We start from the raw sequence: 17,549 nt of genomic DNA on the forward strand, positions 1-17,549 counted from the left end.
GAAATGATTCAGTCCACCATTTTATCTAAGGGTTAGGGAAACTAAGGCCCAAAAAGGTAGCGGAGAGACCTGATCAAGGTCATAAGAGTTGTAGGCAGTACTTCATTCATATTGGAACTTTCCCAATTCCCTCTCAAGTGTTCTTTCCTCCATAGAAAGACCCTGTGGACATTTTAGGTAATGATCCCACTGGGTCGTTATTTACACATAACAAGTTAGAATGAAAGCAGTGGGCTCTGTATTATTTTCCATAAGAAAAGAGACTGAGAAGCATCTTCACTTTCCATTCATTTCTTAAAGAGTTGTCCTTTACCCAAAGATCTTACTTTCCAGGTGGCCTTTCCCCAGGGCCCCCAGTTGAATATCCTCCAAAATTAAGCTAAATGGACTCCTGCTATTGATGGGATTGAGAGTCGGTTAGAAACAAAAGCATCTCTCTCTCCCTCTCTCTCTTTTTTTTTTTTAAATGAGACAGTCTTGCTCTTTTGCCCAGGCTGGAGTACAATGGCGCGATCTCCGTTTACTGTAACCTCCACCTCCTGGGTTCAAGCGATTCTCCTGCCTCAGCCTCCCAAGTAGCTGGGATTACAGGCACCCACGACCAGGCCCAGCTAATTTTTTTCTATTTTTAGTAGGTACGGGGTTTTACCACGTGGGTCAGGCTGGTCTCAAACTCCTGACCTCAGGTGATCTACCTGCCTCGGCCTCCCAAAGTGCTAGGATTACAGGTGTTAGCCACCGTGCCTGGCCTCATCTCTCTTTTTTTGAAGACAGGGTCTTGCTCTGTCACCCAGGCTGGACCTCAGTGGCATGATCATGTCTCAGTGCAGCCTCGACCTTCTGGGCTCAAATGATCCTCCCACCTCTGCCTTCCAAGTAGCTGGGACTACCGGCACATGCCATCACATCTGGCTAATTTTTAATCTTTTGTAGAGACAGAACCTCCCTATGTTGCCCAGGCTGGTCTGAAACTCCTGAGGCAAGCAATCCTCTAGTCTCCGACTCCCAAATGGTTGGGATTATAGGCGTGGGCCACCACACCCGGCTCAAAAGCATCTTTATTGTCATTTTGGTGTCATGTATACAGTAGAAAGAACTCATTTGATCTGTTCCAACCAAACAACCTGGAAAACAGGACTTAGATCAACACAAGCAATCAGTTGCTAGTATGGTCTCTAAACATTTTAGAACTCCACAGATTATTTAGTGACTAATCCAGCCATTTCATTTTATGGAACCAGAAACTCAGACGCATAAAATTTGAGGGACTTATTCAAAAGCACACAGCCAGCTAAGTACCAAGCTCTGCCCCAAACATGGCTGTTCACACTTCTTGGTCAAGAACTTTTTGATTCCTTCGAATGTTCCCTCACCAAATCACTGGAGGCAGAACTTGGGGTTTCTGAGTCCACACCCTGGGGGGATAGCAGGTTGCCCTGTTTCTTCATCATGGAATTAATGGGTACCACTTTTAAAAAATATGCCTCTAGTGCATAATAAATGTAAACTGATCTGTATCTACCAGTGATCACAAATGACATATTTAGGCATGTGCCCAGGTGTATGAGTAATTTAGAACTTTCAAAGTTTGACACATGCCTCAAGGTATAGATACTACATCTGTTTCACAACCTTACAGCTTTTCAAAAATGTGTTTAAATATTCATGGGTACCCAAAAACTCATGTTTGTTTTTAAACTAAATTATTAATCAAGCTGTCACCGAAAGAAATTTTTTGCATTCACAAAGCGTAAACTTGAAACATGAAATAATCACGTTATATTTAAAGACAATGTTTGTAGTAATATAATCCCACGTAGTGTTTTTACATGGAGCTGCCAGTTACAACAATCATCTTACATTTCTGCCTTTGCAATTAGAGGAATTGAAGGACACAGTAATAGCAAGTAAACATGCAACTTAGGGAAGCCACACTTGATTATGGAGCTCAAGGCTGATGAGGTTATTATGAGTAATTGGGCCTCACTGTCTTGCAGCCTATGCAAGGATTTTTATATTACAATGAGTCACCATTTTCTAGAGCTTTTCTCAAGCTTCAAAGTATGGCTACTTTGCCTTCTTTTTTACATTGTTTGGGAAAGTCGAGAAGTAGTCACAAAATAAAAGAAATAAGAGGGAGGCAAAAGAAGAAAAGGTCATGATTCTCCTTAATGGAAATCTAGTTGACAAAATAAGTGAACCCATCAGTCAATATGTTGATATTTGTGAAAATGATGATCTTGTTGATCCATAAGTTGTAGTACGGATAGCCTAACTTTTTTTTTTTTTTTTGAGACAGAATTTCACTCTGTCGCCCAGGTTGGAGTGCAGTGGCATGATCTCAGTTCACTGCAGCCACCACCTCCTGGGTTCAAGCAATTCTCATGCCTCAGCCTCCCGAGTAGCTGGGACTACAGGTGTGCGCCACCATGCCAGGCTAATTTTTGTATTTTTAGTAGAGATGGGGTTTCACCATGTTGGCCAGGTTTGTCTCGAACTCCTGACCTCAAGTGATCTGCTCACCTCGGCCTCCCAAAGTGCTGGGATTATAAGCGTGACCCACTGCTCCCAGCTTGATAGCCTAAAGTTATTTTTAAAAAACTCTCATTTAAAATATTTAAGTGGAAAGATCACCGATTTATAAATTTGTCTGTAATTTTACTTTTCAGTTACTTTGATTTAAATAAAAAAAAAGAACCTAAAAATGTTCAAATGAAGACAATGTTTTATTTGGTGATGACAGTAATGTTTATGCTATGTGAGCACATGCGTGTCGCTTCCAAAGAATTATTCTATTTCTTGATTTTATGCATTAAATGCCTTGATTATATTTTATTTGAATGGTAGAAGAAATTTTCACCACCAGCATTATATAAGACAAAAAAAAAAAAGGCTGGGCGCTGTGGCTCACGCCTGTAATCCCAGCACTTTGGGAGGCCGAGGTGGGCGGATCACGAGGTCAGGAGATCGAGACCATCCTGGCTAACACAGTGAAAACCCGTCTCTACTGAAAATACAAAAAATTAGCCAGGCATGGTGGCGGGCACCTGTAGTCCCAGCTGCTGGGGAGGCTAAGGCAGGAGAATGCTGTGAACCCGGGAAGCGGAACTCACAGTGAGCCGAGACGGTGCCACTGCACTCCAGCCTGGGCGACAGAGTGAGACTCCGTCACAAAAAAAAAAAAAAAAGAAAAAGAAAAAGACAAAAGAAAAGTATCATGTAGATTTCAACTGGAGACAGTGACTTTAATCTTCTAAATTCAGAGACAAATTTCATTGCACTTCCTTCAGTGTTTCTGAAGTGTGAGCATATTTGCTAAACAGTTGCCTATCTCATCATTGTGTTAGGCTCCTCATATTTTCCTTAGGGAAATGCTAACGAGAGCTCAGGTCAGAATATTTTGTTGTAAATGTTGCCACAGTAAATGCAACCCCGGCCTTTACTGTTGGTTCATCTCAGATGAATATGTTTCTAAAGTCATGATAAACCAACCTCATGCATTTTAAATACTTCCAGAATCACAGTTAGTCTTTTTCATGGCTCCCGTGAGGTTTTCTAGTTTTTCACGTCCTCGCCTATGACTCCTTCCTCTGGCCAAATGGGGAGCTCCTTTAGTGAAACCCCACATCCTTACCTCTGTGAGTCTCCCCTTCATATTCACCCAGCCCCCTTTAATAACAGGGCTGCTGGTTCCTTCTCAAGCCGACTTCTAACAAGCTACTGGAGCAACCGTGCAAGCTTGGGCTAGTCATTGCTTCAAAGCAATTACTGGCGGATATTTAAAGGAGAGAGAGAAGACTAGTCCAAGAATCCTCCACTTCAGTTAAAACAGAAACACAAGCCAGTAATCCCAGTGGTTGGGTCAGCCCACTAAATGAGGCTGCACCTGGAAGAGAGGAATTCTTCCTCCTGCAGGCATTTCTCTGAGCTAGCCCAGCCGGCATTGGAAGGGATCGCAGTGTAGACAGAGCCAAAAGGGCCTTGGGTGGCCCTTCTGCTGATGAAAGCTGAACATGGAGGGAGAGAGACTTCATAGATATTCATGTGCTCTTCGATAATTTTAAGGTAGGCTCTGATCCTGTCTTTGGCTACGTTATGACACCTTGGCTCTAAGAGCTGGGTTCAGAGAAAAAAGAAGAATTTATCTGCTGCTATTTCTTCACATCCAGCAATTCGATTTGTATATAGAAAAACTAATTTTCTAACCCACTATGGAAGGAAAAAAGGCATGGTAAAGATATTAGATCTTTGTGGTACTGTTTTTTTTTTGTTTTTTTTTTTTTCTGGACTCCAGATACCTTTTCTTTCAGTTGCCGAAAGTGTTTGAAGGCAAAAAAAAAAAAAAAAGAAAAGAAAAAGAAAAAAATCTTCTTTCATGTACATTCATTAGATAAGCAGCAAACCAGGTGTTTGGGAAAAGTAAACAATTAAATATTTAAATATTAACCAAATCTCTTTGAATGTATTGTAAATATTGGAACTTTATTGTTTTTTTTTAAAGCCTTAGCTTTCCATACTCGGAATCTTGAAAGAAAGTTCATGCTACCCAACGTTTATGGGTGGGGAGCTATACTGGAGGAATAATACTTTCTTGGGGAACAAGAAAAGGAGAGAAAAGCTGAAGTCATTTTTCTTCTTCTTTTCCGTATTTATAATTGCCTATTTTATGGTCACATAGCTTTTGACTGGCGTACTGTAGATAGCCTTTGGATTGTCTGTTCATGTTTTTTACCTGATCTTTAAGGGCAGGCTAAGGAAATGGCCAAAGTCAGGCTTCTTTCATCTGCCATAGTTATCGATGTTTTTGATTCCAGGAACATTCAAGACAGATCACTCCTCAAAGTGTACAACAAGGATCCTGCACATGCATTTAATCACACACCAAAAACTATGAATGGAGACATGAGGGTAAGTGTTTCTGTCCTATTTTTAATTATCTTCAGTGGGTCAAAGCGTCCCTCCTCTTGCTTGTACTCCTGATGTAATCATACTCTACAACTGAGTTTTGGAGGGTTCTCCGCACTCATCTCACCTAGTGGATCATTATTTGTTCTTGGTAGAGAAGTAAGATTTCCTGGTTATTTAGGGCAAAGGGATTAAAATAAGGCTGGACACATCCTAATTTATCTTTAAGCAAGGAGTTATGTCCTTACTTTAAATGAATTCTGAAAATCTTCCTATAAAAGGGTCCCTGGTCCACAATATATTAACTGACTCAGAAGATCTCTTGCATTTCTTTCCTCCAATTAAAGCAAACCTAACATACAAAAAGGCAAACAGCAAGGTGCACAATTGCATGGAAAATCTATTCATATTCTTACATTAGCTCTTCCAAGTTCTAACATTCTAATTCAATTTCTCACCTTCTAATTCAGGAGCTACCCTGGAAGAATTTTGTTGTTGTACTGTCTTAAATATTACCATATCCTCTCTGAACCATGCTGAGGTCATAATACAAAAATCTGCATGATTTGGGAACTAAAATTCTCTAGCTTTAGATTGTCTCAGGAGATTATCCAGACATTCAAAGCACACAGGGATGTTTTGAAGAAAAAAAAAGGAGAAACTGAAAAAGCAGATTTTAAGATCACATTAATGCAGGTCCACTAGAAAGGGATTGAGTTTCTAAAAATAAGGCTACATTCCTCTGTAGCAAAACTGGGAGGTAAAAAGAAGATTAGCTTCTCAGCTGTACACCCCCTACACACACACACACACATTTGGAAGACACTGTGCCATTTTTTCTCATCTTTTCTACAGATTAGCACTTGGCTGGATGCTCAAGTTTAACTAGAAAAATAAATAAATAAATGATTACCTTTTATTGCCAAAGAAACCCAGGCACTGTTCTGTCTTGGAGCTGCAGTTTTGTTCCTGAGCGAGGCTGTCTCTGCTTCCTGATAGTACATATTAGTTTCCTGTTGCTGCTGTAATAAATTAGGACAAATTCAGTGACTTAAAACAACACAGATTTACTCTCTTAAATTTTAGAGTCTGTAGACTGAAAGTCTCTCTGGTCTGACATAAGGGGTCACCAGCAGGTATGCATTCTTTTCTGGAGGCCCTAGGGAGAATCTTTCCTTTTTTTTTTTTTCCCAACTTCTAGAGGTCATCAACATTTCTTGGTTTGCTGTCCTCTTCCTCCATCCTCAAACCCAGCAAGATAGCTTCCCTTTGACCGTGCTTCCATGCTCACATCCCTAACCCTCCCACGTCCACTTTTAAGGACACTTTAAGGACATTGAGCCTCCCTGATCCTCCAGAAAAATCTCCCTATTTCAAGGTCAGCTGACTGGCAATCTTGACTCCCCCTTTTCCATGTAACCTGATGTAGTCACAGGTTGAGGGGACTAGGATGCAGACATTTTTCAGGGACCCGCATTCTGCTTTCCATATGGGGTAAGTTTAGAACCATAAAAGAAGCCAGCAGATCTAGCTGAAAGTGCTGGGAGAAGTCTGTCCTTCTGGACTGGAATATGAATGACGACATTGTGGGATCAGAGCCTACACTTCTGGAGGGAAAGGCCTCTCACGTACTCAACTGCTGTTATTTTTGTGTCAGAAATGATGTGTGACTTGAATTGAAAGCTGTGTCGCTACTTCAGAAATTCTAGGATTTTCAGCCTTATTTTGCCAGTTATACTTTATGAGTAAACCAGAGCCACATGGAGACAGATTGAGTCATGCCAATCGTGAAGCGTGGACTAAATATTACAGCACCATTTGCCTTTTATTACTCTGTTATTCTCTTTCTCAGAGACATTAATCAATGTCTTTGCTCCTTGAATATCTTTATTTTTTGCTATGTCTAGGCTTCACCCTGGAGTTCCATGGTGCTGAGAGTTCTGTTCCTATCACATAGAGCCATTTCCACACAGGTACCCCAGAATCGCCTCTGAGAATCTTGTTTGTGGCTGGAAAGACACCTGTTTTAACCCTCCAGCAGCTCTGGTACCTACGTAAGGACCAGCAGTGAGGACTGAGAGAATCGAATATTGACCGTATGAACAAAGCTGATCAGGATATGCAGAACATGTGCTGTGGGTTTCTGCAGAGTGGTTCTGTTCTTACTTGAAGATGAAACCCTGCTGATCACTTTTTCTGGGTTACCCGGAGCCTACTTTAAGCCCTCATTTTGTGTGTGTGAGAAACTCAATCATTGTCCCCAAATGAAGGGACAGTAAATGTTCACCATCTAACCAGCAGAAAAGCTTTTGTGTGTCAATGCAGATTACTTAGAAATGAGAAATAGAAAGCGGTTTCAAAGCCAGCTAGGTGTGATCATGCCTGCAGTTTGCAACTTGGTTCCTGTTCACAGATTATAGACACTAAAAGGCATGGAATTCAGCTGCCCTCACCTTTTGGCTCTGCAGGTTGGAATTCTTTTTCCTTTCTTGATGAATGTGGCTGCATTGCCATTAAAGGGCAGGAAGCTTTGTTGAGCCCTGCCTCTGGAGCCCAGCTGCACAACCCACTGCCCATGGTGGAGAACAGAAACAGAGAACAGAGCAAGCATCAATTGTTGTAGACTAAACCACGCTGCAGGGTGGGGTTAGGGAACTCCGTCCTCCCTTATGTTTGCAATGTGAGCGTGGCCATGAAGGAATTCGATGCTAACTACTCACATGAGTCAGTCACTGCAGTCCTGCCCCTGATGTCATTAGACCTCACTCCCCAGCCTCCAGAGACAGCCTGGCACAGACCTCCCAGCTGCCTGCTTATGACCAGTAAACATGCATATCATGAAAAACATCAGTTGGAATAAGCAGAGGGGCAACAAAAGTCACACCAGAACTCCTCAGGGGCTTCTGAGACTTTCCTTAACCAATGAATGTAATATCTTGCCTTTGAAAGAAAAGAAAATATAAAACTCTCCATCTAAAACAGTCTTCCCAGAGCGGTTTTATGATTGGAAATGTGTTACTCAGGAGGCGTGCTAGACTAGGCCTCAGAGTGTGCGTGGAATGCATGCTTGGTGGGGAAAACGTGTACTAAATTTTCATCTAGCATCTAGCTGAGCATTTTTGAGGCTAGTCTGTCTAAGGAGACTTGTGGTTCTCGGCTGGAACTCAGCATACCTGGCTCCTGTTTCTCTACCCACCACCCTGATCTAATTTAATTGCATGGCTTTTGTTTCCTTACATCAGATAGGAGCTTTGATAATTCAGTTCCCAAGGGACTGAGCTCACCATATGGAACAGGCCCTTTTGCAAAATTTATATATGTACTCACAGGGTTTTAAATTCACAAATGTACAACTTGAAGATGGAACCATTCCATTTCATGACTCTCAAAAAGTACACGTTTTTCCATACCAGCAGTTTGTTGAAGGAACTGGACAATTCTGCTTTGAGGGTGACTTGCTAGTCACCAAACCTGGTGGCTTTTTCATAGTGTGGGGGCTTCTCCACCTTCTTGTGTGCTTTAAGACAACTTTCCAAGACTCTCTGCTCTCATCATTTAATACTCTCCCTCTTCTCTGCTTCCTTTAATTTCTCTTGCATGTCTTTGATTTTTACTTGTATATAGACAATTACCAGATTGGCCCTACCTCTTAAATTCTTCCCTAATACCCAAGGTAATTGCTGCCTCCCACCCCTCTTCTACTGATCTGTGTATTTGACACCAGTGAATGTTCTCCTTATAAATCATTGGTCTCCATGGCACTTTTGTGTCTAAATACCTTGTCTGCATTCACAGACACCTCGGCTTCCTTCATTCCCTAACTCTTCTTCCTCTTGCCTGTGTTTAAGCAGGCTTCTCTAGTTTGGAGTTTATTTGTTTTGTTTTTTTAAATTTACTCTTTTTTATCTGAACCTTTGCACTTGTGATTTTTATCTTACCACTTGTTTGACTATTACATCAGTGTGGTTGACCCTTGAAGCCATATCCCTAGCTCTGCCATCTCTAGAATTCAAGACCCAAATGTTCAGCTTCTAAGTGTCTTCATATGGAGATCATTTCCGTGGTTTCCAATGCATTCTGTTGAAGAAAAAATTCCTAATCTTTTTTCCACTCAAGTCTTTATCCTTCTTGATTACCTTTTGAAGAATGGAGGGGCTATGATGGGGTATGTGTGTATGTGTGTGCACATGCATGTGTGCCTGTGTGTGTATGCATGCATATTTTGGGGAATGTGGGAGGAGGGATGTAAAACATCGAGTTATCAATGATTCTTCTCTTGCCTGACCTTTATTCTTTCATGCATCCAGCTGGTCACCAGAGTTCATCCACTCCACTCTGCAAGGCCTCTAACAGATGACCCTTCTGCCACTGCCTGTACCAGTATTCTTACAATAGCTAACTTATTTGAGCATTTATTAAGCACTTTTGTGGGAATTTTTTTTTTTTTTTTTTTTTTTTTTTTTGAGAGAGAGTCTCGCTGTGCCATCCAGGCTGGAGTGCAGTGCTGCAATCTCGGCTCATTGCAACCTCTGCCTCCCAGGTTCAAGCGATTCTCCCACCTCAGCCTACTGAGTAGTTGGGATTACAGGCATGCACCACTATACCTGGCTAATTTTTGTATTTTTAGAAGAAATGGGATTTTGCCATGTTGGTCAGCTGGTCTCAAACTCCCGACCTCAGGTGATCCACCTGCCTCAGCCTCCCAAATTACAGGCGTGGGCTACTGCGCCTGGACAGTAATGTTAATTATTTAATCCTCAAGATAAACTTTTGAGCCAGGTCTTGGTATAAGCCCCCCTGTTTACAGATGATGAGACAGCTCCTTATGTTAAGAGATTTCCCCAAGGCCACACAGCCAGAGAGTAGCAGAACAGGGATTTAAACCCAGGCACCGTGGCTGCTGAAATTATAGCCTTCATTATCTCTCTACTGAATCACCTAACAGTTCTTACTTCCCACATCTCATTCTCCTGTTCTCTTTTTCCAAGTGTCTCAAATTCACTCTCCCTCTCTACATATCTGCCTTTCAAAATTCTACTCATCTAACATATTCCAGGACAATTGTCTAATTCCTGCAGCAAATTGCAGGCATGAAAAAAAAGTGTGGGAGGGAGCACAGTTAAGTTTCTCGGGGGCCTTCTGTACCGTAATAACAAAATGTGGCCTGTGCACCATCTTCAGATTTTGAGAAGAACAAAGCAACTGTAAAAGACATCTTTAAAACTATTGGGGAAATTTGAACATGTGTTAGGAATCAGGAGATATGAAGGGATAGCTGGTAATTCTGTTAGGCATAATAATAGGTTAGTGGTTATGTTTTAAAAGATGGAACATACTAAAGTGTATACAGGTTAAATGACATGAAAAATGGGACTTGCTTTAAAATACTGCAGCAAACCAAGAAAACAAAAAGGTGGAAGTAGATGAAACAAAATTGGTAAAATGTTGAAAAATGTCAAAGCTGGATGATGGGGGTACCTTTTATTGTTTTCTCTACTTTTTTGTGTTTGAAAATTTTCATAATAAAATCTGTTTGTTTTCTTTTCTTTTTTTCTTTTTTTTTTTTTTCTGAGACAGAGTCTCACTCTGTCACCAGGCTGGAGTGCAGTGGTGCGATCTCACCTCACTGCAACCTCTGCCTCCCGTGTTCAAGCAGTTCTCCTCCCTTAGCCTCTCAAGTAGCCGGGAATACAGGTGCACACCACCACTCTTGGCACATTTTTGTATTTTTTACTAGAGATGGGATTTCACCACGTTGGCCAGGCTGGTCTCGAACTCCTGACCTCAGGTGATCCACCCGCCTCAGCCTCCTAAAGTGCTGGATTTACAGGCGTGAGCCACCATGCCCAGCCCATAATAAAATCTTTTACAAAATAATAAAAACTTGTTTTTAGAGCCCAGATAAAAGCCTTCCTACTCCAGGAAGCTTTCGCTAATGCTCTGTCAGAATTCATCTTTCCCTTTTGGGGGCCTGTTGCACATTTGCATTGTGTTATAATCATTTAGCTGTGTGTTCATCTCATGCAAAAGACTGTACACTCTTCAAAGCCACAAGCCATATGATGTGATGGTTCATCTTCACGTCCCTCCAAAAACCAGTCATGGCATCTTAACCCCTGGTGAGTGCAGAGTAAACACACTTGTTAAACAGGATGCGCTGAGTGTCCTACTGATGGTCCTACAAATGCCATATTATTCATTTTCTATCATTAATGAGGACCCACTGTAAAAATATCTCTCTGTTCTCATCACCAGAAATAGTTATGCTTCTCCTGGTTTATTTTGATCATATGGACACTTTGAGTCTTGTAAGTGATCATTTTCCCTCTTTGTGTTGCTACTCTAAAGCTTAGAATTAAATTTGTGGCCCACCCACAGCAAGGGTACAGGCATTTGTGGCGTGTGTTTTGTGTGTTGGCTTCATTCCTGGACTCTCTTTTTAATTTTCCTACTTTCATCTTCCTTTGGTTGCACATTCTACTTTGACTTCTTTTTTCTGTAAAACTGTAAAAATGTATAGGAACTCTATTAATTTCTTGGTGCAATCTATCAGGATATAAATAGTATTCATTCTCTACCATCGTTGTTCTAGATAGAAGATAGCAAACCTTTTTGTGTCTGCAGAGTAGGCAGTGTGTTAAGTACTTTACATATTATTTAAATTAGTCAGTAACTCTGGCAAAGTGGGTATACTGACTTCATTTTCACAGGTGATAAAACTGAAGCCAAAGAGGTCTTTCCCAAGCTCACACATCTGATCAATGTCAGACACTGGATTTGAACTTGTTTCTGCTTGTTTATACACAGCCCACAGCCTCCCTTCCTTGATATTTCCGTTTAAGTTTTGCAATTTTGAAGTGATGTTCCTACTAAGACTTTAGAACACACAAAATATCCTTTATTAAACATTTGTTTCATTTCTTTTTTTAATTATTATTATACTTTAAGTTTTAGGGTACATGTGCACAACAGGTTTGTTACATATGTATACATGTGCCATGTTGGTGTGCTGCACCCATTAACTCATCATTTAGCATTAGGTATATCCTAATGCTATCCCTGCCCCCTCCCCCCACCCACAACAGTCCTTGGTGTGTGATGTTCCCCTTCCTGTGTCCATGTGTTCTCATTCTTCAATTCCTACCTATGAGTGAGAACATGCGGTGTTTGGTTTTTTGTCCTTGCGATAGTTTGCTGAGAATGATGGTTTCCAGCTTCATCCATGTGCCTACAAAGGACATGAACTCATCATTTTTTATGGCTGCATAGTATTCCATGGTGTATATGTGCCACATTTTCTTAATCCAGTCTGTCATTGTTGGACATTTGGGTTGGTTCCAAGTCTTTGCTATTGTGAATAGTGCCACAATAAACATATCTGTGCATGTATCTTTATAGCAGCATGATTTATAGTCCTTTGGGTATATACCCAGTAATGGGATGGCTGGGTCAAATGGTATTTCTAGTTCTAGATCCCTGAGGAATCGCCACACCAACTTCCACAATGGTTGAACTAGTTTACAGTCCCACCAACAGTGTAAAAGTGTTCCTATTTCTCCACATCCTCTCCAGCACCTGTTGTTTCCTGACTTTTTAATGATTGCCATTCTAACTGGTGTGAGATGGTATCTCATTGTGGTTTTGATTTGCATTTCTCTGATGGCCAGTGATGGTGAGCATTTTTTCATGTGTTTTTTGGCTGCATAAATGTCTTCTTTTGAGAAGTGTCTGTTCATATCCTTTGCCCACTTGTTGATGGGGTTGTTTGTTTTTTTCTTGTAAATTTGTTTGAGTTCATTGTAGATTCTGGATATTAGCCCTTTGTCAGATGAGTAGGTTGCTTAATTTCATTATACATCTCTTTCATGGTATCTTTTTATATTTAATTTTGCTTCATTCTCTTCTCTTCTGAGCACACTAAAAATATATCCATTAAAAAAAGAAAAGAAAAGAAAAAGAGTGAGTTGCCCATTTAGCATGTGTGTCTGCAGTGGCCACTGAACTCAGAGCACTTTTTCTCACAGGGCAGTGTTCTGGTTGAGAAGAGGGGTTTGGGATTCAGGGAGTATCAAGTCATCCCATAGTAACAAAAGAATCCCACAGAAATGGAAGTTTCAGAAAACACTCCTAGCTGATTATCTATTTAGAGATCGTTTTTGACCCACCTGTAATATCCCCTTCACTCATGCAATGACAATGGTATCAATACCAGTAATACTGACGTGCTTACTCTGTGCCAGTCACCATACTGAGCAATTTGCTTGTATTTACTGCCATTTGATTTTCACACCTATACAATGTGAGAGAAGTTCTTATTATTCTCCTGTTTCAGAAGTGGAAGCTGAGGCTTAAGAGAGGTCAGTGTGCTTGCTGAAAGCTACCCAGCTAAAGAGGAGTGGAGCTGAATTTAGAGCCAGGCAGGCCAACTCTAGAATTGGCCTTTGTAATCATGCCTGTGGTCACTACCATCCGTCCTTTCCCACCACTGTCTTCATCAGCGTGTCCATGAGTCATCGCCACATGTCCATGGGCCGCTCATTTCTGAAGACCTAACCCAGAAGCCACTCTCTTCATCAAGCCTCTCTCACTCTTCTCTTTCCAAACCTCACCACTCACTGTCCCTTCTCGAAACTTCCATAGAACTTCACCTCCCTGCCCCGCTCTCTTTGTGCACTCCCCTTTTCCTGCCTGCACTGAGTTATTGATGCACGCATCTTTTTCTTTTCCTTTCACCATTTTATTCTTTTTTTAATGAACGATTTATATATTTATTTATTTATCTATTTATTTTATACTTTAAGTTCTGGGGTACATATGAACAATGTGTTATATATGTGTACATGTGCACAATGTGTTATATATGTATACATGTGCCATGTTGGTGTGCTGCACCCATTAACTCATCATTACATTAGGTATATCTCCTAATGCTATGCCCCCCCACTCCTCCCACCCCACGACAGGCCCCAGTGTGTGATGTTCCCCACCCTGTGTCCAAGTGTTCTCATTGTTCAATTCCCACCTATGAGTGAGAACATGTGGTGTTTGGTTTTCTGTCCACACGTCTTAAGTGTCTTTCAGCTCTAAGCTTCTCGGGGACAGGGTCTCCATTTCATTCATCTTCACGCTCCCTGTGGCTCTCTCGGACAATGCCCTGCCCTGAGTAGATTCTCATTAAATACCTGGATAGAAAAAGATACTTACTTCAGCCCTTTTCTATCACCAACTTTCAGTTAGTTAGTGCCTTATCTACTAAGAGCAATACAGTGATTTGTAAAGGTACGTGTTTGAGGCTTATAGCACATTACCTAATGTATCCCGCTATTGGCCACTGACCCAAATGAGAAATAAGAATGTCTGCCTTTCCTCAGTCTATCAGTATAATTTGATAGAAGTTAATTACCCTGGGCTGAGCGCGGTGGCTCACACCTGTAATCCCAGCACTTTGGGAGGCTGAGGCGGGCAGATCACGAGGTCAAGAGATCAAGACCACCCTGGCCAAGATGGTGAAACCCTATCTCTACTAAAAATACAAAAATTAGCCGGGTGTGGTGGCGCGTGCCTATAGTCCCAGCTGCTCAGGAGGCTGAGGCAGGAGAATCACTTGAACCCCGCAGGCAGAGATTGCAGTGAGCCGAGATCACACCACTGTACTCCAGCCTGGTGACAGAGTGAGACTCCACCTCAAAAAAAAAAGAAGTTAATAACCCTGAAGTTTAAGAATAACAATAAAGAAAAAATCTACTTTGTCAGATTAAAATAAGTGTTCATCAGAAATACACAGTTATCTAACCTTTTTGTGTGTGGCGGGGGGGCTGAAGTTTTCAGGAGTTGAATTCACCTGTGGTAGAACGTAAACTAACTCCCTACATAACAAATCTAAATAAGATAGATCTGATTTTGCTGTGTTTATAATTCACTAGGACAAATCTTGCTTTTATTTTGCTTTATTTTTATTTTATTTTGAAGGCAGGGTCTTGCTCTGTCACCCAGGTTGGAATGCAGTGGCACAATCATGGCTCACTGCAGCCTCAGCCTCCCTGGCTCAAGTGATCCTCTGCCTCAGCCTCCTGATTAGCTGGAACTACTGGCACACACCACAATACTTGGCTAATTTTCTGAATTCTTTGTAGAGACACAGTCTCCCTATGTTGCCCAGGCTGGCTTTGAACTCCTAGGCTCCAGGGATCCTCCCTCCATGCCTTCCAAAGTGCTGGGATTACAGGCATGAGTCACTGTGCCTGGCCCCTTGCTTTTAGATTGAGTTGATAGTCAGTATTTCAAATATCTCTAAACTTACAACGTAAGGGTGATGATTTTAGAACAGTTAACCTAACTTCATTACTGTAAGCATTTACTGATTCACTCAATCAGCCATAGTGAGTCAGATTCTTCCTCTGGTCTCAGCTCTCATGCAAGATCCTAAAGATATATTGGCAAAAAGCAATAATGATACAGACAATAATCAATTAACTCAATAATCAATAATGATACAGACATCTATAATTTTTCACATAAGTTCAGGCTCATGAAATCCTTGCCTGTGTTCTATAATTTGCTGGAGTTAACACTATGGAACTCATTTATTAGTGATATACATAATGATATATTTTTTATATTGTGCTTTTCTGGGAGGCAAAAAGATGTTTCTGTTATGATTGATAAGGAAGGACTCTTACAGAAATGATTAGCTAGGCAAACACATTTGAATACAGTGGCTATCCAGAACATGGGAGATATTTTCTTGTTCTTTCTCTGCTTCCAGTTATAAAGTCTTATTTTTTAGAAGCAAGTAAAGGTAATATATGCACATCTGATATGCAACTTCCAAGTGATACAAATCTCATCTTTCCTGCTGCATGGCTGCTTGCTTTTCCTTGTACTCTTTTTTTTTATTTTTTGTCATTGAGAGGTTATGACAACATGAGCCATATTGTATTTATAAACATCACGTGTTTCCTTGATATGGCTTGCAGTTTCTGCCAGACAGAACACATGGAAGAAACATTTCTCGTTAGTTCAGCATTGGTTTTAGTTATGCTGATTTCCGGGACAGGAAAAATGCCTTCCTACTCAGAATTAACTTTCATAGAGTAGAAACAAAACCTCTGAATGTCCGTGAAATAGTTTTAACAAGAGTGGATACTGCTCCTTTAAACCACATATTTTGACTAAAAGCTTCCTTCTGTAAAAAACCCAAGGCTTGCATTTAGTCACCATGAAGACAGGCAAAGCTGAAAGCTTTGGAGAGAGGGGTTGTTTCGAGGTCTCTGCAAGTCTAGAAAGTTTCTTCTAGAAAAGAAAGGCTCACGGAAAATGTAAGGTAAGAACTGTGCCTTTATGATAGGATATTATCTTTAGAATCTTTTTTCATGCTCTGGCACGTTTATCTTTCATTAACTTGTCTTCTGTATTCAAGTTCAATGCAATAGGCGATTGCAATTTTAGGTTTTATTTTAACTTCTTGCACACTGCCTAGAAGAAAACCTCTCTTTGTTATTGACATTATTCTGTTTTTTTGAAATCCACTTAAATTAAACTGGGCTGGTCTTCAATCTATAAATCTTGTGGTCTAGTTTCTGGCTAACCTTATAATTTGGAATGGGATTTAAAGTGCCAACATAGTTTGCTTTTACAGGTCTTGTTGATTTATGTGCTCTGTGACAATTTTCAGTGTTTTCATGAAGATGTTGACATACATTCAGTGTCTGAGGCAAAGTGGATTATTTGAAGGCATGGTACAAACAAGGAGGGAAATTCATATGTGTCCTTTAACATTCCAGGGAAAAATTATTTGGTGTTTTGTTCGTGTGAAAATCACTTTAAATTTTAAAATAAAAATAGCCTTTATCCTGGTCTTGTAAAAATTTTAAAGAAATAGCAGTTTAATCTGTATGAAATCACATTAAAAACTTCTACAGTTTTAAATGACAAGCTTGATATAACAAATCTCTTATAGCAGGTTTAGTGATTGCCTGAAAAAGTCTTTGACAGAAATCTTGTTTACTTGAGATAACTATTCTGTCAACTCTTGCAGTAATTCACTCACAATATTTTTGCATTGATTTCCTTTAAAGGAATTTAATAAGAGCAATGTCCTTTTAAATCAGTCTGTTTCCTTTCAAAAGTACATGTGTTCATGAATTTGCTTGTTCATATTTCTGTGGATATCTTTATCCCAGTTTATAGATGAGTTAATATACCTGAGAAGTTGTTATCCAATGTGGTTTACGTAATATCTATTATTTTATTTAGTCATCATGATAACCCTATGGAATAGGTACTATTACACCCATTTTAAGTTTGGAAAACCAAGGCTCAGAGAGGAACAAGATCAAGATCACACACTTGTAAGTAACAGAGCTGGGATTTAAATCCAGGCTGACTGTCTTCCTTGTTTTTAAGTCCTGGACAGCACAGCCTCAATAGTAGCTGAGAGCTTCAGGTCTGTAATCAAATATAGATGACTTATCTTGAAAATAATAATAATATATAAGTAATGTTTACGTGGCTTCAGGATAAACTATTTTTTACTTTTCTGGAATTTTATTTTATTTTAGATCTGTAGCCTCCAAAACCTAGTATCACACTGGTTGTTTATCCAGGGACCTGGTTACAACTTACTCAGAGCATAATGAAAACAG

At 40.4% G+C, this 17,549-nt stretch overlaps 1 protein-coding gene across 16 annotated transcripts in view; it reads left to right on the plus strand.

Annotated features, from left to right (window-relative positions):
- Window positions 1–17,549, plus strand: part of KIAA1217 (KIAA1217 ortholog) — a 342,128-nt gene that overhangs the window by 227,792 nt on the left and 96,787 nt on the right. For 12 of the 16 annotated variants that reach the window (XM_004049166.5, XM_055351996.2, XM_055351994.2 and 9 more), the window contains one exon: window positions 4,815–4,908. In XM_004049166.5, the coding sequence (XP_004049214.2) occupies window positions 4,815–4,908 (94 nt within the window). Of the gene's footprint in view, window positions 1–4,814; window positions 4,909–15,877; window positions 16,229–17,549 lie in introns of those variants that run through there. The other 4 variants (XM_019035085.4, XM_019035084.4, XM_055352011.2 and 1 more) reach the window with 2 other exon arrangements.

Source organism: Gorilla gorilla, chromosome 8 (genome assembly GCF_029281585.2).
Source record: "Gorilla gorilla gorilla isolate KB3781 chromosome 8, NHGRI_mGorGor1-v2.1_pri, whole genome shotgun sequence".
NCBI classification, from domain to species: Eukaryota; Metazoa; Chordata; class Mammalia; order Primates; family Hominidae; genus Gorilla; species Gorilla gorilla.